Raw genomic sequence first — 23,132 nt, 5'->3', positions numbered from 1 at the left:
CAGAACCATGATTTTGCCTCATGTAAGGTGTTCCTGCCCATGGCAGGGGGCTGGAACAAGGTGATCTTTAAGGCCCCTTCCAACCCAGATCATTGCATGAGTGTGATTCTTTGCAGAGGGTCTCACTTGAGGCTGTTCTCATTCCTGTTTCTTCCCAGGAGTGCGTTCACTGAAGGTCTTAGCTCCTTTGTATGCAGTGCCTGCCTCCCCATCAGCGAAGCTTTGCCCTGAGGCCACGGTATGTGGAATTTGGAACTGTTCCTTCCCTCATTCAGCTCTCTGCTGCTTTTTAATGGGAGGGAGAGCATGACTCAGCTGCCTGGCTCATCACGGATGTGGTACAGCCCTATATGTTACAGGCTTGGAGGCCTTTCCCGCTCCCTCTGACGTCTGTCCCTGCTTCCCTCTGATAGGTGAGGTCGTGCTGGGAAATGTTAATGTGTGCAGCTACTCAATTGCTCTGCAAAAAACAACAAAGATGGAAAGCACAGAGCTGAAAACCCCCCAAAAGGCAGCGGCAGGGTCACCTGCCCAGCTCTATTAGCCTTCCTTTCTGCAGATGAAATGCCTGAGTCCAGTATTGTACAAACTCTGACTGCCTTTCCTGCAAGGTCCTTACTCATTCAGCAGGTTGCAAAGTACTCAGTGACTAAAATAAGGAATGAAGCATGAGGCTGGGAAAATGTGTCCAATTTTGCTGCTGAGCCTGCCTGCAGTGAGCACCGGGAGCAAACTGGAGGGGTGGATATCCCATTAACAGCTCTGTGTTTAAGAGGAGTTCACAGTGAGCAAGGTGGGGGGGCACTCATTAGGGAGGACAGGTAATAAATGCTGACCAGCTGGTTTTCCCTCACACACCATCCATCCAGGGCTAATTAAAGGCTGCGCACAGAGCATGGAGATAGGGCAGAGGCAAAGCTGTGGCTCTCTGAATCACCAGGGGAAAAGCATCATTTTCCACTCTTGATGTTCTTACTCTGTGGCTCCTTTCATGAGACCCTCCCTCTTTCTCCACAGCTCATTTTATGAGACCCTTGGGGCATGTGCCATACCTCAGCCAGGCTGTGATTTAAGCAAACAAACACCACAATTGAGCCAAATTGGTCCTGAGATTCCTTTCCTGTGCTGGGTTGTTTTCTTTTACATCCAAGATGAGGCACAAGATAACATTATATGTTCTGGCCTTGGGTTTCTGCTTGCTTCTCCCTAAGAGCAGGCAAGCTAGAATTGTTTACTGGCTTGATTTTATCTTTGTCTCACAGGCTGGCCTTGAAGTGATAGTGAGCACCAGAGAGCTCCTGCTCTCTGCCACCGATTTCTCAAGTGGGAACCTCCTGAGTGTCACTCTGGAGGCAGCTTATTCTGTCCCTGATGCCTTTACTGCTGACAGCCAGCAAAACTACATGGTTTGCTTGCAAATGCCGGCAGCTGCTGAGGTGAGAATGGCCCAGGCCCAGTGACAGGGGGCTTGGCTGGGTTTGGGTTCTTCTCCCACCCCATGGAACAAGTGTCCAGGCACGTGGGGTGCACAGCTTCCGTGCTTGTGCACCAGCAGCCTTTGTTGGGAGGTCTCAGAGTCTCTGTGGTGTGATGTGTTTCTTTAACACAAACAAAGGTCTGTTTGGAAAGATTTGGATTCAAACTGGCAGGGTTTTTTCCATGTGGCTCTTTATTTTTATTCCATTCTTTGTGTGCGTGCGGTGGAGTGCATTTTCCAAGCCGGGCACCCTGTACTGTTGCTTTGCTTTGTTATCCCAGCTTGGAGCAGCTGGCTCTTGCTCCTGCTCCTGTTAGAAATGCAAATCATTTTTTTCTCCTGTGTCTCTAGAAAGAATTGCCATTGCTCTTCAAGAATGGCATCCTGAAGGCTGGTGGTGAAAAAGAACCATTTCCCCGACCCAAAAACTGGCCTGTTGGCCCCATCCTGGCCCCTAATGCTCTGAACATACCTGACTCCTTCATTGTTGGTGGGCCCTATGAGGATGAGGATGGAGACCTCAACAAAAGTGAGGTGAGGAAGGACTGGCAAGTTTAGAAGAGAACCAGGAGGGATGGAGAGACTTGGTATGAGAGGGAGGTGGGTGGTCACTGTGCAGTGTCCAGCACAGAGGTGGTTCTCCTGGGGCAACAGACATGCTGGCTCACTGCTGGAGACATCCCAAGGGAGAATGTGGCAGGTCTGGTCCCAGGAAACACCCACACTGAGCTGGGTTATCTCCAGTGAGCCAGGCACTTAGCGCTGATGGTGTCTGCAGGAAAGGCTGTCAGTCTCTCTGCAGGGCTGGCCTGCCTTTGGGCACTTGGACACCTCTGTGTGACTCACATTCTCTCCTGGGGATGCTTCTGAGGATGATGCAGGCTGTGGAGTTTGCTGTGCTGGCTTTGACTGCACGCTGTTCCTCACAGGACAAGGAATTCAGGGCCCAGGCAGAGAGCTCGAGGAGGGTCGTGTGGGACATGGAGACACGCTGTTTCCTGGATGCTGATGCTGTGGCCGTGTAAGGGACCTGAGCAACCCAGCCCAGAACATGCTCAGAGTGACCTGAGGCAAGGAGCTGCCACATGCAGCTGCTCTTGGACCACTTAGGGGTCAAACTGTGGCTCTGCCCCCACCTGCCATGGTTGCTGTGGCTGTCTCTTGGCCACAAGCATTCACCTGAGCAAGGGCACAGCTCTTGAAGTGCCTTGAACTGCTGGCAGCAGCTTTGTTCTGCTGTGCTGGGAAAAGATGGATTGTCTGGAGCTGCTATCTCCAGGCCACAAATGCTCTCTCCTGCTGGCAGCAGCTGGGGCTGGGGGCTGGTCCCTGCATAGCTTGAAGGAAGGGGCAGCAGTTATAGTGAGCAGACCTGGACTAGAGTGGCATCCACAGCTCTCCTCTGAGCTGCTAATTAAGTTTTACTGAATCCCAAATACATTCAAACCTTTCACTCCATGTGGGCACTCTTCATTTGCTTTTTTATTGGATAAGTGTTGCCTTTAGCAGCTCCAGATACGCTCACGATCAGGATGAGTGTTCCATTTATCTTTGAATCCTGCTATTTTCTGGCCTCAGCTGCATCATGGCTGTGCATTTCACTGCCAAATTACTCCTTGTGTGGAAATACTCACTTCTATCTCATTTGATTTTTAAAATTCTTTTCCCTACACATCCATCCACCTGCCTGCTGCTGTCAGAGTCACCAGCCACTTTGAATGCAAGCTCAAGATCCACTTGCTCTGTACAATTCAGGATTTATACCAAAGCTAATCACATTCCTTCTCACTTATTTCTGAAGTAACTGGGGGAGAGAGAAAGCCCAATGTGTTGCTCTCACTGTTGTTTTAAAGCTGGCTGTGCCATAAATGCCACACAGCAGTGGGTAGAGCAGAAAATCACAGTGTTCCCGTGGCCTGAGGGTGTTTGCTGAGGGAATGGGGTGAAGCAAACCCGAGGGGAGCTGCTGGGGCACAGAGGGGGGTGGTGGGGCTCTCCAGCTGGGTTCCTGCATCTCCTCAGTGCATCCTTTGTGCCCAGCCTGCAGATGCGCATTGCCGAGCGCCGCCACTGGCCTGTGGAGCTCTGCAGGATGTCCACAGGTGGCAAGGGGAAAGGCAACAAACCTGACAAGGTAAAAGTGGGATCTGGCTTGTGGAGGAGCATTGCATGAGCAGGCATTTTCCTCTTGAGGCCTTTGTGGTAGCAAAATCGGCCTTGAAGCTGCCAAAGTGAGTCAGAGAGCAGGAGGCTTTGTGAAAAATCAGCTTTATAGGGCTGTTAAATAGATACAGAGTCATATTTTTTCCTTACAGCTCTCACTGGTGGTCTGTGGTAGCTCACTGGAAAGGGGACAGGGTGACTTTTCAAATCACAGAATAGTTTGGGTTGGAAGGGACCCCAGACTCCACCTCCTTCCAACTCCCCACCACGGACAGGGACACTTTCCATAGACCAGGTGGCTCAGAGGCTTGTCCAGCCTGGCTCTGAAAAGAATTAAAAGTAATTCACTGAGCTGATCTGTGGTCAGTGGAGTTTTGAAGCAGCTTGAGGAGGTTCTTGCATTCTTTCTCAGGCTGTAGGTAAGTTATGCTTTTGCATCTAAACCAGGGTGGTTTAACAGAGAAACAGCCCCTTAGAGAATGGCTCTGCTCCTGGCAGATGATTGTGTGAGAGCTCCTAATCTATCCCAGGACAAAGCCATATAAGTTGTGTAAATCCCTTTCAGCACTCACAGTGCCAGGATTTTGCAGCTCTGATGATGATCCTTCCAGCCAGGCCTCCCACACCTCCTAAGCCACTTGGTGTCTGTCCAACCTGAGATGCACAACTCTGGTAGGGTCACCTGGGTTTCTAACCACACACAGCTGATAATCTTCCAGCTGTACCTCAACAGGAGCAGCAGCTGTATCTCAACCCTGAGGAACAGGAGAGTGCAGGAATTAGAGACAAAAGCTGCCCCATGGGGATTGGGACAAAATTAATATTCTACATGTGGAATGACTCCAGTGTGTTCATCCAGGTTGTCTCGGCTGCGTGCCAGTGACAGAACCATGGGCTCATCAGGTGCATCAGTTTGCTGTGTGGCCTTCTCTTAATGAGATTGGTGACCTTGTTCCCTTAAGGAGAATAACAGTGTGTTCAGCATCTCAGTGCCTTGCTCTGTGTTTCCAGAAAGATGAGGACAAGCCGATTGCCTTCCATGGTGTGGCATATGTCAACATGATGCATTTGCTGTGCCCTGGGGTGACGCAGATCCGAGGGGCCTTCCGTGTCTTCAACTACGAGGACAGCGAAGTGTTTGAGAAGGTGAGAGCAGCAGGCCCTGCTCCAGCTCTGCAGCTGGGTTTGCACTGGGGGCTTGGGAGTAGGGACAGTGGACAGAGGGTGTTTGGGAACAGGGACAGTGGACAGAGGGTGTTTGGGAGCAGGGACAGTGGACAGAGGGTGTTTGGAAGTAGGCAGAGTGGACAGGGGGTGTTTGGGAGCAGGCAGGGTAGACAGAGGATGTTTGGAAGCAGGGAGTGTGGACAGGGTTGTTTGGGAGCAGGCAGGGTGGACAGAGGATGTTTGGAAGCAGGGAGTGTGGACAGGGAGTGTTTGGAAGCAGGCAGAGTGGACAGGGAGTGTTTGGGAGCAGGCAGTGAAGGCAGAAGGGTGTTTGGGAGCAGGGACAGTGGACAGAGGGTGTTTGTGAGCAGGCAGTGAAGGCAGGGGGAGTTTGGGAGCAGACAGAGTGGACTGAGGGTGTTTGGGAGCAGTCAGGGTAAACAGGGGATGTTTGGGAGCAGGCAGGATGGACGGGGGGTGTTTGGGAGCAGGGAGAGTGAACAGAGAGTGTTTGGGAGCAGGCAGAGTGGATAGAGGACGTTTGGGAGCAGGCAGGGTGGACAGGGAGTGTTTGGGAGCAGGCAGAGTAGACAGTATGCTGGTAGGAGCTGGATCTGAACCTTGAGTGCCCTTCTGGTGATTGAGAAAACTAATGATACAAGCTTTTAGGTGCAGGTTTTTCCAAGGCAGGGGATTTCTGGGGGGGAGTGAATAAGTCTGGGGGCTGAGAGAGGCTTTGAATCTCACTCCACTCCCTCCTATGCCAGCATGATCCACTCTCCCCATGCTGGAACATGGGCAAGGGAAGGGTGCTGCTGGGAAGAGCAAACAGTGGCTTTAAAAGGATTGCGTTACCCCCGGCAACCACCAAAAAAGCTGTCACTGGAGCTCTTTCAGCTCTAGCTCACCGAGGTTTATTTGTCTTTTCTTTTTTTCCCTCTCTGTTACTAAGAGTGACAGTTACATCTCCATTTCCCCACAGTCTCTCCCTCCTGGAACAGACCTGAGCTTGTTTCAGGAGGGCAGATGTACAGCCTGGTTCTACCCCCCATGTTCCCTGTGGGGCTGTGCTTCAGGTGCAGGGGCTGGGTGAATTCCAGCCTTTCTCCTGCTCCCACTGGCTGCTGCAGAGCTGGGCTGGGCATGAGTGTGTCTGCTGGGCTCTGCTTCCCTGCCATGAAAGACCCCTTGGCTGCATGGTGCTGCTTGTCCTGTGCCATTTATCTGTCACATGTGAAGTCCTTCTTACTCCCCAGGTGCTTTGGGTTGCCTCTTGGTTTAAGGAGTTTCTCTACAGCTGCTCCATCCTCTCCCCAGGAACCCCATAACTCTTGCTAGCCCAGTTCCTGTAACCAGGGTGTGTGGGAGGGAGCAGCCTGTCGGGGTGGTCAAACACTTTGTAAACACAAAGTCTGACAAACCTATTCCTTGCAATTCCCTGATGTGTGTCAGGGAAGCAGCTCCACACCAGAAGATGAGCTGGGAGCCAAGGGATGCTGTCAGGCAGGTGGGGGCCCCCAAAAATGTGTGGAGCAGGCCTGGTGAGAGAAGCCAGATTCATCCAGCAGCCCTCATCACCAAGCACATCCATGTCTGTGGGGCAGGTCCAGGATCCCACCAGGAATTCAGAATCACAGATCTGGGTTCCAGCATGTTCAGCACACATCTCAGGCAAGGACCAAGGGCCAGTCCTCAGTGAAAACACAAACACAGCTCTTGAAGGGAACATGGAGACATCCACACTGAGTGTCAGTCTGACCTGAGGCTTCACAGCCACACAGGATCAGAGCTGGGCTGGAGCACCAGCAGCTGAACTCGAGGAGGAGACAATGAGGTTACAAAACTTCTTAAGGCATTTAAGACCCTGACAGTGTGTTTTGTGATGAGAGAGGTTAAGGCAAATGAGTGAGGAGGCCTGCTTTGTCCCTTGATTGTCTCTGTTTTTCAGACCAGAGTTCAGTACAGTATTTTCCGGGACCGCAGGTCACAGCTCAGTCTGGGCAAGGAAAGGCTGGGGACCTCTCCTTCCAGCAAAGCTACTACCAGCAAGCCTCTGAAGGAAGATTCCAATGCCATGGTAAGGTCTGGGGAGGCACCATGGTTGCTCTGGTTCTGTGTCACAGGAAGTTGGGACACACAGAACTAGGGATGGATGAGAGATACTCCTTGTCCTAGACCCATAGAATCCTCTCAACATGAAGGGATCCACAAGGACCATGAGTCCAACTCCTGGCTGTGCACAGACACCCCAACAATCCCACCCTGTGCCTGACAGTGTTGTCTAAGCACTCCTGGAGCTCTGATAGCCTTGGGGTCCTGACAACCTCTGGGGGAAGAATCTTTCCCTGACATCCAGCCTAACCCATCCCTGGTACAGCTCCAGCCATTCTCTAAGGTCCTGTCACTGGTCACAGAGAGCAGATGCTGGAGCTGCTTCTTGTAAGGAAGCTGCAGCTTTCCCTTGTCTGAAATCCTAGGATTTGCTGGAACTTGCAAAGATTTGAGATTTATTGAGTCTGAAACAAAAGACATCATTTCTTTTTCCTAAGAGTTACTCAGCCCATCCAAAATCCAGTTGTCAGATGGCACTGGAGAATCTGAAAATGTCACAAATCTCAGCCTTGAAGGACAGGTAATTATGTCTCTCCAAAGACAAGGAGAGAGTGTAGAGCATCATTGTGCTGGTGTCTCACACCTTTCACACAATTAAATTCCTCAAGAGTGAGGGGACAAAGGATGTTTTACGCAGATGCTGTCCCAGAGTTCTTCCAGTGACGTCCATCTGGAGAGCAGGCTGGCACACTGGGCTAGAAGGTCTCTGTAAATTGTCAGGCATTTATTTAAATTATCCCCTCATATTTTGACTTCTTCCTCTGGAATGCACATTCATTCTGCAGGCAGATTGATTATCTGGGCTCTGTCCTTTTCCCTAGCCTGGTTTCTCGAGCTGGATTTTGCTGTAACTCATTCGGAGGGCGGGTTATAAAACAAGCTGGATCTTTGCACTTGGGAGATGTATGGCTGTGGGCTCAGTATTTCACTGTGCCAGCACTGCAGACAGCACCACACAGGGAACAATGTTTCTCTCCACAGCTCTACAGCGAGGCAGGAACGTTCCTGGTGATGGAGATAAAGCTGGACAGGCCCCTGGTCCCAAAGCAGCTGCGGGAGGAGCTGGCCCAGCGGTGCGTAAGGATGGGCTGTGGGGCTGACAGCTCCTCTCTGCACACTGGAGAGAGCCTTGTGCAGCAAACCCCCCTTGGAATACTCCATAAAGAGGGCCTGAGGCAAAGCCCACAGGAATCAGGGGGAGGATTTGGCCAGACTGCTTTAGACGTGGCATCTGGTGTGTTGGGAAAACACTTGTTCATCCCAGCTGGCATCTCCCTGCCATTCCTCTCAAAACAAGAGACACCAGAGCAGCACAGCAATGTCTGTGTTCCTGTCTGGGCTTTGTTTTCCTCTAATCCCCATGTGCTTTCCTCTTGCATGTGATGTTCAGTGGCTTGGTCAGTCCTGGCCACCAGCGTGGACTGCCCTGGGTAGTGCTGCTGTTGCTTCATCAGAGCGTTCTCTCATTTTTAGCTTTCCAGAAGTTTTCTCACAATGTTTTACCCATTCCTCAGCTTTTATGTTAGTTTTCATGTTGTTCTGCTGCAGAGCTGCTCTTTCATCTCTGCTGCTTTGAGATTTCAGTTCCTGTCCAGTGGCAGCCCTGCTGTGTTATGGGTTAGAAAAGCATAAAACATCTAATTTATCGAATAAAAAAAAAAAAAGAAAATACAGCAGATTAAGAAGATATAAGAGGTGCAGATTTATATCTCTCAAACAGAAATGTCATCCATTGAAGGTATATGTGTTGTCCTCACTGCTCCCTGCTGTCTTCTAGGAGGAACAGGCTGAGGAAGGTGAACCCCTCTTAGAACAGACCTTTTCCTGCCCTATTTTATACATTTCTGCTCTTCTGCAGTGTGTGTGGATTCAGCGTCACTCCTCCTTGAACAAGGCCTGTGGCACCTTGGCTTGGTGGGATGGATCATGTTCTGAGGACTGAGGGTGTTCTGGAGTCCAGCAAGCAGGAAATAGTGAAAAAAAAATAATTAAGGCTGGTTTGGCACCAGGGATTTTAATTCCAGAATCCCAAAATGATTCAGTTTGCAAGTGACCCTTGAAAGTCACCTAGACCAACATTCATGTTCAACTGGGGTTCCCCAGAGCACGTTCCTCTGTGTCCAGATGCTTTTTGGATATATCAAGGGAAGGAGACTTCCAGAGAATCTGCTCAGCCACCCTCTCCTTAATAAAATCTTAGTTTGAAATATGCTAATCCTAATGGAAGGTCATTGGAACTGCACAGAGGCCCAAGCAGGGCTGGGGGCTGTCTGGGGGTCTGAGGTGGGTGTCTGGGGGTCGATGTGTGGCCAAACTGGACAGTGTTGGAACTGTGGTCTGGGCTGTTTAGTGACCCAATTCTGCTTTCCTCAGGCTGGTTCCTTCCTTACACCTGTTCTGCAGAGCCAGGAGCTCCAAGATTCAGCTCTGCTGCTCCAGGAGAGCAGTTTGGGTTGGCAGTAAATGTTAACCCTGTCATGACAAAGCACAACCATCAGCTGTAGGGAGCTGTTCACTCTTGGTCTGAGATTCCAGGTTTCCTCCCAGGTGCCTGTGAGGTGTCTCATGGACACGATGGCAGAGTGAAGCCCTCACACTACACAAGCCAACATCCCTGGCAGTGGCTCTGCTGATTCTCCTCTGCTCTCACTCACAGGGTTCAGGAGCTGATTCCTCCCCGCCCTGCGCTGGCCCCACGGACAGAAGGAGCCAAAAAGGTTGGTGTGAGAGCCTGTGACCATCCTGCCACCCCACCCTGCCCTCAGAGCCTTCATTCTCAGCCCACAGCAACGTGGGGATGAGGTTTGAAGAGATCAGGGGTGCAGGGCCACAAAGGTGGTGAAGGGTCTAGAAGGGAATATGGAAATGTGAGGAGTGTGAGGTCACTTGGAATGTTCAGCCTGGAGAAGAGAGACTGAGGGTGGAGCTCATTGGGGTCTGCAGCTTCCTCACAAGGGGCAGCTTCAATCTCTGCTGGATTTTAGGAAAATATTTTAGACAAAGATTTTAGGAATTTAGGATTTTAGGAATTTATTTTAATTTTAGGAATTTAGGATTTTAGGAAACTATTTTAGGAAAATGGATTTTAGGAAAAGAGTGGCTGGGCACTTCCCAGGCTCCCCAGGGAATGGGCACAGCCCCGAGGCTGCCAGAGCTCCAAGAGCATTTGGACAACACTCTCAGGAATGCCCAGGGTGGGATTGTTGGAGTGTCTGTGCAGGGCCAGGAGCTGGACTTGATGCTTGTGGATCCCTTCCAATTCAACATATTCTATGAAACACACAGAAAAGGAAACTTCTGTATGGGTTATCTCCAGAGCAGTGTGCCTTGGGAGCCCTTCCATCACTCGTGTTCACATCCCACTCAAAGGGAGCCATGAAGAGATGGAGCAAAGGGAGGGAAGGCAGCCATGGGGGGATGTTTGGAAGGAAATGGGGTGCTGGGAAAAGAGGCTATCAGCACCTTATTTATATCCTGGGCAGTCCCAACAGTTCCTTGTCTCAGAGCAGCCCCTGTGCTTCGTCAGACTCAGACAAACCTGAACAGAATCAGCCCTGACCTTCCTCAGATCACCAAGAATTTTTGAGGATCAAGATTATGGAGATGACAGGTTCTGCTGAAGAGGGCTGGCCATGGGTTTCAAGGCTCCCAGTAAATGAGATCTATTTTACTCACAGGCAATTATATTGCTATAGGAGAGATAGCAGTGACTGGAATACTGGGTTGTGATGGAAAATCCTAGCAGGAAGGAGCTCTTTTATGTTTACCTGCAGATATTTTCTCAGCCCTCAGGCGTGGACAGGAAAGGATGTGTGACAGACTAATTGAGACCTGAGTCAGGTGGAGTTAATGGGAGGCGTGGGCTGTGGCAAATCAAATACATATCAAGGTTGATTGCATAAGTGGCTTGTGAAATTTATTTATTTCTTTCCTAGGTGGTGGAAGATTATCACAAACGTGTCACCACTGTTGCTGTTGCCATCCTGAGGGAGTACCATGAGCTTTTTGGGAAGCAGCTGCTTGAGCAGGGAGTGATGGACCACGAAACCATGGAGGAACAGAAACGTCAGCTCAACTATGAGCTCAATACCTCTGGGAAATATTTTGCTTTTAAGGAACAGCTTAAGGTGAAGGCTCCTTTGTGCTTTTTGCTTCCCTACTTGTTTTGTCCAGACACTTTCTCAGTGAGAAACTGCTGCTCTGTGGTGGTAACTCAGGATGATGTGGTGCTCTAGAGTCCTTTCCTGCCACCTAGAGCTGTTGCAGTGAGCACTGAGGGACAAGATTCCCCTCTAATGGATCAGGCACCAAGTTGCTTTGGTCCCACAACAAGAGAGCACTTCCTATCAATGGGAGCTACTCCTATCCATTTGCCCCATGCTCATAACCTGAGAAAGGCAAAGCTGGCTGCTCTCACATTCCCAGTCTGCCCCAGCAAAGCTGGCTATTCCCACATTCCCAGTCTGCCCTGGCAGGGAAAGGAAGTTCCACACTCTTCCTGGAGCCCTCCTTTCTGTCCTGAGGAGGTGAGCCATCCACATGCTGTCCCTAAAGGCTGTCAGGGAGGTGGGAAAGGAAATCCCCTTTGCTTGCTTTTTTTTGCTTTTATCAGTGCTGGACTGGATTTATTTCTCAGAACTAAGTTGGAGCTTCAGGCTCTGTCTGTGGTGGGGGGCATGGGAGGGAAACTGCCTTGTGCAATGTCCCTTGTCTCCACAGTATTCTGTGGTGAAGATTGTGAGGGAGAAATACCTGAAGACCACAGCGTTTGAGACCAAGGAGCAGCTGCAGGCATTCCTCAGTGAGCTCTATGTGTACCTCGTGGACCACATGCACATGGCCCTGAACAAGGTGGGGGAAATGGGGGTCACTCAGGCCATGGCTTCACTCTGGCTCCAGGGCAGGGGAAGGACTGTGGCCTTCAAGGCAGAAGCAGGCTCATGCTTTCATCTGCTGGAGTTGTCACTTGTAGACCCTGAGCCACACTCGAGGCAGGCATCCCTTTGTATCCCATGCTCAAAATCCTGGGGTAGGTGTGAGATGGCACTGGTGAAGCTGCTGTAGCTGGCACATGGTGAGGGTGGCTGGGCAGAGCAGGAGCTGAGGTCACCAGTGAGTGTCCCACTGAAGTTTGTCATCACTTTGACCTAGGGAATGCTGTGAATAATCATAGGATCACAGACAGGTTTGGGTTGGAAGGGACCTTAAAGCTCATTTCATTCACCCCCTGCCATGGGCAGGGACACCTTCCACTATCTCAGGTTGCTCCAAACCCCATCCAGGCCCTGGACATTTCCAAGGATCCAGGGGCAGCCACAACTTCTGTGGGCATCCTGTGCCAGGGCCTCCTCATCCTCACAGGGAAGAATTCCTTTCTAATATCTAACCCTCTGGCAATGGGAAGTCCTTGCCCCTTGTCCTGTCCCTCCATGTCCTTGTAAAGATTGATACTGCCCTGTGCCTGTGTGGCAGAGGTACCTGGGAATGGTGGGGATGTGTCCAGCACAGAGCAGCTTGCCCTTCCCAGTGCCAGCCCCAGCCATACTGGTCTGTACTGTGTGCAGTGCTGGTGTGCCATGCTGGGATCACACAAAGCACTCTCCCCTTCCCCAGGGCTAACCCTGTCTCCTTCCCTGCCAGCTCCTGTCTGGGGAAGATGTTTCTCCTGCCCCTCCACCCAACTCAACCAGGAAGCAGCTCCTGCTCTTTGCTCGTGAAGCTGAAGCCATCAAGGACCTCAAACTGGCCTCTCTGTTCTACAATCAGGTGAGGGAGCCCCAGATCTCTCTGCCATCACCTGTGGGGACTGGCACAGCCCAGCAGCACAGTGGGGCCACTGCTCACAGCTCAGGCTGTGCTAGAGGGAGGGAGGAAGGAGCTGAGCATCACCAGGATACTCAGGCTGAAGTAGGATTTGGGAGGGATTTCCCAGGGAGATGCTGCTCCCTGCAGGATGTGAGATTGTCCCTGGGCAGGTCACTGAGGACTCCAGCCTCGAGGCCAGGGGAAATGGGATGTGCTGGGCCAATTCTGGGGACACTGGGCCCTAGGAGGTGTCAGCTGGAGCTGGAGAACATGTGTTAGGTTAGAGGAAGCAGGCTTCCAGCACAATCCCATTCAGGGGACACCTTTGCATGTACAGACAAGGTCTTGATTCCTGCTCAGCTGGGCTGGGGTGGCCAGGGAAGCTGTGGTGATTCCAGAACTGCCTGCCCAGTCCATGGCTCTGCTGAGCCTGCCTGCAGTGCTGATTGATCTCTGTTGTGCAGAGAATAGCTCGGGACCAGCGCAGCATCCAGGCCTGGCTGGACTATGGAGCCTTCTGCCTCCTGTATGAGGATGCCACCAAAGCCCAGGAGTGCTTCCAGCAGGCTGTTTGTCTGGACCCCCAGCACGTCCAAAGGTGCTCAGTGCTCCTGCTGGGTGGCTGGGTGGGTGGGGATGTTGTGGGGTGTGTCCCCCACACCACTGTGGGGCTGCCAGGCTGACTGCTCTGCCCCTGCCCCTGCCCCAGCTTGCTGCTCTGTGGCATTGCGTGTGTCAAGCTGCGGACCTATGAAGAGGCAGAGATTTTCTTTGAGGATGCCTGCTCCTTGGAGCCACCCAGCATCATAGCCTGGACCCTCACAGGTACAAAACCAAGCCAGTCTGGTGCTCAAGGTATTCCTGTGGAGCCAAGCATTGTTCCTGCCCACAGTCCTCTTCTCCCTGCTCTGAGCTGAGGGCTAAGGGGAGCATTTTGCTTCCTTTGGGTGTGTGCTGATGCTGCTGTGTCTCTCCCACAGGTTTGTTTTATGAGATGCAGAATAATTACATTCAGGCAGAAAGGAGCTTCCGTGAGGCTAAGAAGCTCCTGCGAGCCGAGCTTGAGGAGGAGAGGAGAATCCTTGAGGCTGCTGAGGCAGAAGGGAAAAAGCCCAGTTCTCCCAGAACAGAGCCAGGTAACAGACAAAGCCAGGAGGTGCCCTGACACCAGCAAGGAGGGGTGGATGGTGTGGTGAACAGTGAAAGGAGGAGAGTTTTTAACAGGAGAAGTACAAAGGGTAAAGGTAGATGTGGACTGTGAGCTAGAACAGAATTCCATGGAAGCTGTCACTGTGAGTTCCCAGCACAGCAATCCAAAGGGCAAACCAGCTGCTTGGCACTCACCCTGAGGCCAAGGCTTCCTTTGGAGCCCCTCTGAGTCCAGCCTGAGCTGAGGCTGTCTGTCCTGAATCCCAAATATTTGGCCAGGCTGCAGGAAATGCTGACTGGCTTTATTTTTAACATTATCACCACTCATGCACAGTGCCTCAGGCAGGCAGGCTCATGACACATGCGGGTTTTTGTCCCTTCTGATTATGAGGAAAGGGATATTCATAGAATCATGGCATGACTAAGGCTGGAAAAGGCCTCCAAGATCGAGTCCAACTGTTAACCCAGCACTGCTGTGTTCATCACTAGCCCAAATCCCAGCTGTCACATCCACAGGGCCTTTGAACACTTCCAGGGATGGGGACTCCACCACTGCCCTGGGCAGCCTGACCCAATGCCTGACCACCCTTTCTGTCAATACATTTTTTGCTATCATTGAACTTAGACCTCCTTGCTGCAACTTGAGGCTGTTTCCTCTCATCCTGCCTCATTTATACCTGTTTCTGGCTTCCCATGGTAATCTTGTGCTAAAAATCTCTGCCCCAGGTATTGCCTCCTGCAAAGAAATTTCTTCCCAGCTTTGAAAACCTGATAGATCTTTTATATTTTCTTCCTTTTTTTTTTTTTTTTTTTTTTTTTTTTGTGTGTGTGTGTGTTTTTGGGGTTTTTTTGGTTGGGTTTTTTGGTTGGTTTTTGTTTGTTTGTTTTTGTTTTGTGGAATCATGTTCTAGACTGGGAAGTTTATGGCTTTACACCTAATGATTCTTGGGGGTTTCATTGCAGAGGAGATTCCAGATGGCTCAGCTGACAAACCACCAGAGGTCGAGGAAGGTGAGACACCCAAGGAAGAGGCTCCAGCAGTGCAGGAAGCCCCACAAGGTTTGGGAATGGGGATGTGGAGAGCTGGGAGATGGTCCTGTGGGAATGGTGGGGAGTAATGTGGGAGCAGTGAGCCCTGGCCCCTGTGCTGCCAGGGCCTGTTGTCTCTCCTGAGCCAGGGAATCTGCAGGCAAAGCAGGTTCACTCTGATTTTCAGAGCAGCACCTCTCAGGATGGACAGCCAGCAGGTGAATGCAGCTCTCTCTCTCACATCACTGCATCCTGCACCTTCCTTTTCTTCCTCCTGAGATGCCAGCTCTTAAAGTGTCCCTGGAGATCTCCTCTGGTTGTGTGGAATGGGATCTGCCTCCTCCACAGCCCCTGTGGTGGTGGAAATGGCACCGCTGAGTGCCTCAGGACCCCTGGTTGCTTTGAGGAGGCAGGAGCCTCACTGTAGCTGTCTCTGACAAACATAATTCATAAATTCCCACCTTTTTTCCTCTGGTTTTGGACTGGAAAATTAGTGGGTGAAGAGTGTAATTTCTTTTCAGATCTCCTACAAAACTTAAGCCCTTCAGAAAGAAATGCTGAGTTAATCTCTGCTTCAGCCTCCCCTGCCACCTCCTGGGTTTTGCTCCATGTTGCAGGGATTTTTCTGTCTCCACTGGGATGTCAGGACCTGCTTTGGCTCCAGAAATAAAAACCCCACTTTGAGACTGACAGAGACACATTTTCTTGCAGCTCCAGAACCTCAGCCACCTCCCTGCACAATCTTCATGAAGTCAGTGGAATTCCTGATGCAATTCAACGCTGTGAGGGTCAGTTAAGCAGGAGGAGTGGGGAGGGAGGCTGGTTTCTTCCCAGAGAGCTCCAGCCAGCCCCTTTCTGGGCCTCAGGGAATGAGCCATGGCTACTCCAGAGGCTGAGCACAAGAGGGAGCAAAGCCACCACTGCCCAGAGACGCAGAAGTGTGGCCAGGCAGAGTGTGGAGCCCACAATGCTGGCTGTGGACACACAGCCCAGCACTGCCTGCTGCAGAGGAGCAGCTCAGAAATGGTACAGGGCATTCAGAGATGGGATCCATTATTGTGGTGCTCCCAAGGTGCCTGAACTCCTGTGATTCAGACACTTGTGTATGCTGGAGGGATTTTTGTATCAGCTGTGGAATGTGCCTGTCCTACCAAGTCATCTCTGGGACATCTCTGGTTGTCACATTCTGCTGCCTGCCTAAATTTGGCATGGCAGAAAGAGTTGCTTAAAGCAACTGAATGGAATCCTGGAATGGTTTAAGTTGGAAGGGACCTTGAAGTTCATCTGATTTCAACCCCATGCTCTGGGCAGAGACATTTTCCACTAGACCGGGGATACCTTCCACTAGACCAACATTCAAAAGAGGGGAGAAAGAAATTTCCTTTGTGTTTTCTGTTTATGGAAGTCAGAGAGGTGTCAGCCAGCTCCTCTGTCCTGCTGGGGTGTCCGTGGTGTCCCTGCTCCCCTAACACCACCCCCTGTGCTGTTGCTCCCCAGTTTGTTCACAAGGCACTGGCCCACGAGCTGCTGAGCCTTCAGGGAGGCCCCACCTGTGCCTATTACCTGGCCCTGGGCTGGACCTACCAGCTGCGGGAGGACCTGCCCCGATGGGAGGAGTGTCTGCGCGAGGCCGTGCGCATCGAGCCCCTGGTGCGTGAGCCCAGAGCCCCTCATTCCCACTGATCATCCCAGAGCCCTCCATTCCCACTGATCATCCCAGAGCCCCCTTCATTCCCACTGATCATCCCAGAGCCCCCTTCATTCCCACTGATCATCCCAGAGCCCCTTCATTCCCACTGATCATCCCAGAGCCCTTCATTCCCACTGATCATCCCAGAGCCCTTCATTCCCACTGATCATTCCAGAGCCCCTGCTCCATTCCCAATTTACCATTCCAGAGCCCCTGCTCCATTCCCACTTTACCATTCCAAAGCCCCTGCTGCATTCCCACTTTACCATTCCAGAGCCCCTGCTGCACTCCCAATTTACCATTCCAGAGCCCCTGCTCCATTCCCAGTTCACCATTCCAGAGCCCCTGCTGCATTCCCCCTTTACCATTCCAGTGCAGTCCAGAGCATTCAGTGGGAGGGCAGTCACACCAGGCTGTGCTCTCTTTGTTATCCCATTGTCACAGCCTCCTGTCACTCCCTGCATGGGCAGGCAGCATCTCAGAGCCTCTCTCTGCCTCTCCCTCTCTACATCTGCCTTTCTTTTCTCTCTCAGGTATATCCTATTCCTCTGTCCCTGGGTGGGAGAGTCAGGTTCTGTTTCATGACAAACAAAGTTGCTATTGATCTCTCTTTGGGGAGGCAGAGTGAAAGGAAAGCAGGGGGAAGATGACACCTGGGAATGCTGTGTGCAGGCAGGACACTGGGCAGGGAGATGGAGGGGGATCCCATTGCTAGTGATGACCTTAACTCTCTCCATAAACCCTGCCCTGATATCACAGAATCATGGAATTGTTTAGGTTGGAAAAGCCCTCTGAGATCATGAAATCCACCCATTCCCCAGACCACCATGTTCATAATTAAACAATGTCCCCAAGTGCCACATCCACACAGGTTTAAAATCCCTCCAGGTATGGTGAATCCACCACTGCCCTGGGCAGCTGTGCCAGCACCTGACCACCCTTTCCATGAAGAAATTCTCCTAATATCCAATCTGAAGCTGTCTTGGCATAACTTGAGGCTGTTTCCTCTCATCCTGTCCCCGTTCCCTGGGAGCAGAGCCTGACCCCCACCTGACTGTCCCCTCCTGTCAGGAGCTGTGCAGAGCCTGAAGGGCCCCCCTGAGCCTCCTTTTCTCCAGGCTGAGCCCCTGCCCAGCTCCCTCAGCTGCTCCTGGTGATCCCTTTTTTTCCCTGCACCCTCTCCAGCCCCTCAATGTCCCCCCACAATTAAGGGGCCCACAGCTGGACTAGCACTGGAGCTGTGGCACCCCCAGTGCCCAGCACAGGGCCACAAGCACTGCTCTGCTCCTGCCAGCCATGCCATGGCTGGCACAGGCCAGGGGGCATTGGCCTGCTTGCCCACCTGGGCACACCTGGCTCTGCTTCAGCAGCTGCCAACCATCACCCCCAGGTCCTTCCTTTGCCACACTGTCCCCAGGCTGGAGCACTGCACAGGGAGTTGTGGTAACACACTGAAACACTGCTCAGCTCCTTTCTGCTGCTTGCAGTGTCCTGGCTCCCCTCTCAGGCGTTTCTCCCATCCGTGTCTCACTCCTGGTTTTTGGTGCACAGAATCCAAATGTCTGGGCTCAGAAAGGGCACCTGTGCTACCAGCAGAAGGACTTTGAGAAAGCCAAGGATTGCTACGAGCGGGTGATCAGCTTTGAGGAGGATGCTGCAGATATGCACTTCGTGTACCTGCGCCTGGGCTCCATCTACCTGGACGAGAAAAAGGTGAGCAGCCAGCAGGGCTGTGGAGGGCAAGTTACTCTCAGAGTTTGGTTGTTAATTGCAGCCCTGAGATGAGTGAAAAGTCTCTGTTTTGTCCTGTGCATCCGAAGAATGAGTCAGAGCTCTTCAGTTTTCGGTCTTAAGTTGTTTATTAAATTTTATCTATAAAATTTTCTTTCTGCCCAGCTGAGATCTGCTCAGCAGCCAGCAGCACTCTGACCACCCTTGGGGCAGTGTTGTCTTTTTATACTACAAACTACATATAACATATTAACACTTAATTCCCAATACCTATCACCTTTATAACATATTTCCAATTACTTTCCAATACCTATCACCTATGTTAGACAGTGAACTTCTATTCTAAACCAATCCCAATGTGCCAGCATCACAGCAGAAGATGGAGACCAAGAAGAAGAAGAAGAAAGGCTGGACATGCCCAGATTCCTCCATCTTGTCCCCAAACCCCCGTTCCAAAAATCCTAAAATCTACCTTTTCACCCTGTGATAATTTTATTATTATACTATTTAAACTTCTGTGGCTTTCAGGTCCTCATACAAAGCTGGTAATTTGCTCCATGGGTCATAATCAAACCTGCAGGTGCTCTGGGCTGTGTGCCAGGGTCTCTGAGCCCCCTGGCAGGGGTTTTGGCAACCCTGGACACCCAGAGGGATGCACTGAGTTCTGACAGCACAGAACAAATCCCTGCTGCAGCAGCAGTGGGGCCAGTGGGTGTCTGAGCTCCGTGGGAGCAGGGTGTTTGGCAAAGCCCTGTGTGTCTGTGGGGTGATGCAGAGATGTGTCTGTCTGTCTCTCTCTCTCCTGGCAGTATGCTCGGGCCAAGCACATCTTCCTGCTCGCCTGTGACAACTCTGCCTCCTGCCTCACCTGGCTGGGCGTGGGCATTGCCTGCTACAGGGTGAGTGCAGCTGCCTTCCTGTCCTTTTCTTCTGGGTTTGGACTGGGAAATTAGTGGGTGAAGAGTGTAATTTCTTTTCAGATCTCCTACAAAACTTAAGCCCTTCAGAAAGAAATGCTGAGTTAATCTCTGCTTCAGTCTCCCCTTGGTGGCACAGGACACAGGGCTTGGCTTTTGCAGGATCCCCTTGTTTAAAGCAACTCTTGGCTGCATGTGAGCCAATGCCCCCAAATGCCACCATGTCCTGTGTGCTGTGACAGCCCCAGCGTGGCACCTGGATGGTGTCACCTTCAGCCTCTGCTCTGGGAACTGTGGTGGTGTTTGAGGGTCCCCAAGATGAGAAAATAGATGAGAATCTTGACTCCATGTTTCAGAAGGCTGGTTTATTATTTTTATTATATAATTTTATTATATATATTATATTTTATTATATATGTTATATATTATTATATATTATATATTATTATATATATAATATTATATATTATACATTATATATTTTATTATATATATTATATTAAAAGAAAATGTAATATATATCCTAAATATACTAAAACTATATTAAAAGAATAGAAGAAAGGATTTCATCAGAAGGCTAGAAAGGAATGAATAATAAAATATTGTGACTGACCAGAGAGTCTGACACAGCTGGACTCGGATTGGTCATTAAGTATCCACATGAGACCAACCAAAGATGTTGGTAAACCATCTCCAGACCACATGCCACAGCCATCAGATTATTGTTTGCATTTCTTTTCTGAGGCTTCTCAGCTTCTCAGGAGAAAAATCCTAGTGAAAGGATTTTCATCAAATATCACAGTGACAGGGGACAGCCATCCTTTGCCTCATCCCAGCTCCTGGCAGCACCTCCTTCCCCAGGGAGTCAAGGCAAACAATCTGGGCTCTGCTCTGAGCTCCTGCCTGCACATGACCTGCATGTCACCGAGGCACTGGGTGGGATGTCAGCAGGGAGGAATCTCGGTGCTTTCCCTGTCCAAGGGAATCCAGCACCTCTGAAGGGCTGCCAAGGACACCCAGGCACCAGCAGTGCAGTGTCTCCCCAAGGGACACCTTGCCAGGTTCCTCCAAGGCAGCTTGGCTGAGGAAGCAATCAAGGAAGGAATTTAAACTTCTGTTCCCCCTTGACCAAGTGTTTACCTCCTGTGGAATCAGGTTAGGGAGGTGAGAGGTCTGGGCACCAGCTACCCCTGCATGCCCAGAGCAGCTGCACAGCAGGAACAGGGAGCAGGAACACAGCTGTGTTTCCTCATGCAGCTGGATCACTCTGTTCCTGGAGGTGAAGGGCTTTGTGCTGCTTCCCTTACAGCTGGAGGCTAAGTTAGAAATAGTGTGTGATCCCACAGGGGTCAGCAGTGGAAGCTCCTGCTCCAGACTGGAGATCTGGATGCTCTGGCACTGAGGATGACTCCTTGTCTGTGCCCTAAATCCTTTCCCCCACGTTTCTCTCAGGGAAGCCCTCCTAGGAGCTTTCTGTTGCACTCCTGCTGTTAGAGCAATGCCTGTTGAGTTGGGAAGCCCTTTCTGCCTGCTCTCTGTCATTTGTCCATGCCTCTCCTCTCTCCCTCAAGCTGGAAGAGATGCTGGAAGCAGAAGATGCTCTCTCTGAAGCCAATGCCCTGAATAACACCAACGCTGAAGTGTGGGGGTATCTCGCCCTCATCTGCCTGCAGGTGAGTGCCCAGCCTGTGCCAGCCTGATGGGGTGGGGATTCCTGGGGGTTTATTGAGGGGTTGGCATCTGGTCATGAACCTGAAGAGCTGGTGTAGAGCTCTGTTTGGGGCTGTTCTTGGGGAAAGGAAGTGCTTGGATGGCAAAAGCAGCACCCTGAGGCACTGATTGCTGAGCTTCTTACAAATGTCCTTCCACAGAGATCTCATGTCTTTCCTGGGCTGCTGGCCACTGCTGAGGCACCCTAAATCCTGGGATCCTATGGGGCGCCCTCATGACAAGACAGACACTGAGGGGCTGGAGGGGGTCCAGGGAAGGGAACAGAGCTGGGAAGGGGCTGGAGCACCAGGAGGGGCTGAGGGAGCTGGGAAGGGGCTCAGCCTGGAGAAAAGGAGGCTCAGGGGGGACCTTGTGGCTCTGCACAGCTCCTGACAGGAGGGGACAGCAGAGAACAGGGACAGGACAAGGGGAAACAGCCTCAGGCTGTGCCAGGGGAGGTTTAGAATGGATATTGGGAAATCTTCATGGAAGGGTGGTCAGGCCCTGGCACAGCTGCCCAGGGCAGTGGGGGGGATCCCCATGCCTTTTGGGATTTAAAAGCCGCTTGGATGTACACTTGGGGACATGTTTTAGCGGTGGCCTTGGCAGTGCTGAGGGAATGGAGGGATTTGATGGTCTCGGGGTCTTTCCGTGCCTGGCGCACCCCAGGATGTGCTCCCGGTGCTGTGTTGCAGGGCGGGCGGCAGCTGGAGGCGGAGCAGTGTTACAAATACACCGTCAAGGTGCGTGTCCGTGCCCTGCGGGGCGCTCCCTGTCCCGCCGGTGTCGCAGCCGGGGCACCGAGCAGCCCCGCGTGTCCCGGGCAGCCCGGCCTGACCCGCTCCCCTTTCCCGCAGCTCGGCCTGCAGAACAACGCGCTGCTGCACGAGATCCGCGAGGCCCAGCAGCGCTTCGGCTTCGGGGACCCTTCCCTCTGACCCCGCGCACATAAAGTCCCCTGACCCTTCCCTCTGACCCCGCGCACATAAAGTCCCCTGACCCCTCGCTCTGACCCCGCGCACATAAAGTCCCCTGACCCTTCCCTCTGACCCTGCGCACATAAAGTCCCCTGACCCTTCCCTCTGACCCCGCGCACATAAAGTCCCCTGACCCCTCGCTCTGACCCCGCGCACATAAAGTCCCCTGACCCTTCCCTCTGACCCTGCGCACATAAAGTCCCCTGACCCCTCGCTCTGACCCCGCGCACATAAAGTCCCCTGACCCCTCGCTCTGACCCTGCGCACATAAAGTCCCCTGACCCCTCGCTCTGACCCCGCGCACATAAAGTCCCCTGACCCCTCGCTCTGACCCCGCGCACATAAAGTCCCTGCCCCGAGAGATCGTGCCCGGGTCTGTCGCGATCGAGTCGCCACCGAGGGGAGGGGAGAGGGGCGGGGTCAGCGCCCGGGGGGCGGGGCTAGAGGCTGGGCATAATCACGTGATATGCGCTATCGCGCCGCTGATTGGCTGCAGCCGCGCGGGACGGTTGATCCGGCGGCGAGCGCCATGGCGGCAGGTGGGGGGGCACGGGGGGGACCGGGGGCGACAGTAGGGACGGGAGGGGGGATATGGGGTAATGGGGGCGTGACCGAGGATGAGGGGACGCGGGGTAATGGGGGTGTGACCGAGGATGAGGGGACGCGGGGCAATGGGGGTGTGACCGGGGATGGGGGCACACGGGGGGACACAGGGTAATGGGGGTGTGACCAGGATGGGGGGACACGGGGTAATGGCGGGACACGGGGTAATGGGGGTGTGACCGGAATGGGGGGACACGGGGTAATAATGGGGGCGTGACCAGGGATGGGGGGACACGGGGCAATGGGGGTGTGACCGGAGATGGGGGGACACGGGGGGGACACAGGGTAATGGGCGTGTGACCGGGGATGGAGGGGTAGGGGGCAATGGGGGTGTGACCGGGCTGGGGGGACACGGGGTAATAATGGGGGTGTGACCGGGGATGGGGGGACACGGGGTAATAATGGGGGTGTGACCGGGGATGGGGGACACGGGGTAATAATGGGGGTGTGACAGGGTATGGGGGACACGGGGCAGTGGGGGTGTGACCGGGGATGGGGGACACGGGGTAATAATGGGGGTGTGACCGGGGATGGGGGACACGGGGCAGTGGGGGTGTGACAGGGGATGGGGGGACACGGGGCAGTGGGGGTGTGACAGGGGA

General features: G+C 52.5%; 1 protein-coding gene across 1 annotated transcript; it reads left to right on the top strand.

Annotated features, from left to right (window-relative positions):
* The first annotated feature begins 1,262 nt into the window (after window positions 1-1,262).
* Window positions 1,263-21,888, top strand: CFAP70 (cilia and flagella associated protein 70). The gene is made up of 23 exons (XM_058816111.1): window positions 1,263-1,436; window positions 1,829-2,011; window positions 2,407-2,498; window positions 3,500-3,611; window positions 4,652-4,786; window positions 6,756-6,899; window positions 7,359-7,439; window positions 7,901-7,992; window positions 9,576-9,636; window positions 10,855-11,046; window positions 11,639-11,770; window positions 12,560-12,685; window positions 13,189-13,322; window positions 13,434-13,549; window positions 13,705-13,860; window positions 14,837-14,932; window positions 15,614-15,690; window positions 16,400-16,552; window positions 18,144-18,305; window positions 19,133-19,222; window positions 20,812-20,913; window positions 21,646-21,693; window positions 21,808-21,888. The coding sequence occupies exons 1-23, from the start codon at window positions 1,404-1,406 to the stop codon at window positions 21,886-21,888; spliced, it is 2,598 nt and encodes an 865-aa protein (XP_058672094.1). The 5' UTR covers window positions 1,263-1,403.
* Window positions 21,889-23,132: the final 1,244 nt, after the last annotated feature.

This window comes from Ammospiza caudacuta, chromosome 17 (assembly GCF_027887145.1).
Source record: "Ammospiza caudacuta isolate bAmmCau1 chromosome 17, bAmmCau1.pri, whole genome shotgun sequence".
Classification (NCBI taxonomy): Eukaryota; Metazoa; Chordata; class Aves; order Passeriformes; family Passerellidae; genus Ammospiza; species Ammospiza caudacuta.
This window is presented reverse-complemented; position numbering and strand designations above follow the sequence as displayed.

What these genes read in the sequence shown, in the direction of transcription:
- CFAP70 (XM_058816111.1), top strand. Translation starts at nt 1,404, where the DNA reads ATGGTTTGCTTGCAAATGCCGGCAGCTGCTGAG. An exon ending in CCTCTCTGTTCTACAATCAG is followed by an intron (nt 12,686 to 13,188) that starts GTGAGGGAGCCC and finishes TCTGTTGTGCAG; the next exon opens with AGAATAGCTCGGGACCAGCG. An exon ending in TTCTCCCAGAACAGAGCCAG is followed by an intron (nt 13,861 to 14,836) that starts GTAACAGACAAA and finishes GTTTCATTGCAG; the next exon opens with AGGAGATTCCAGATGGCTCA.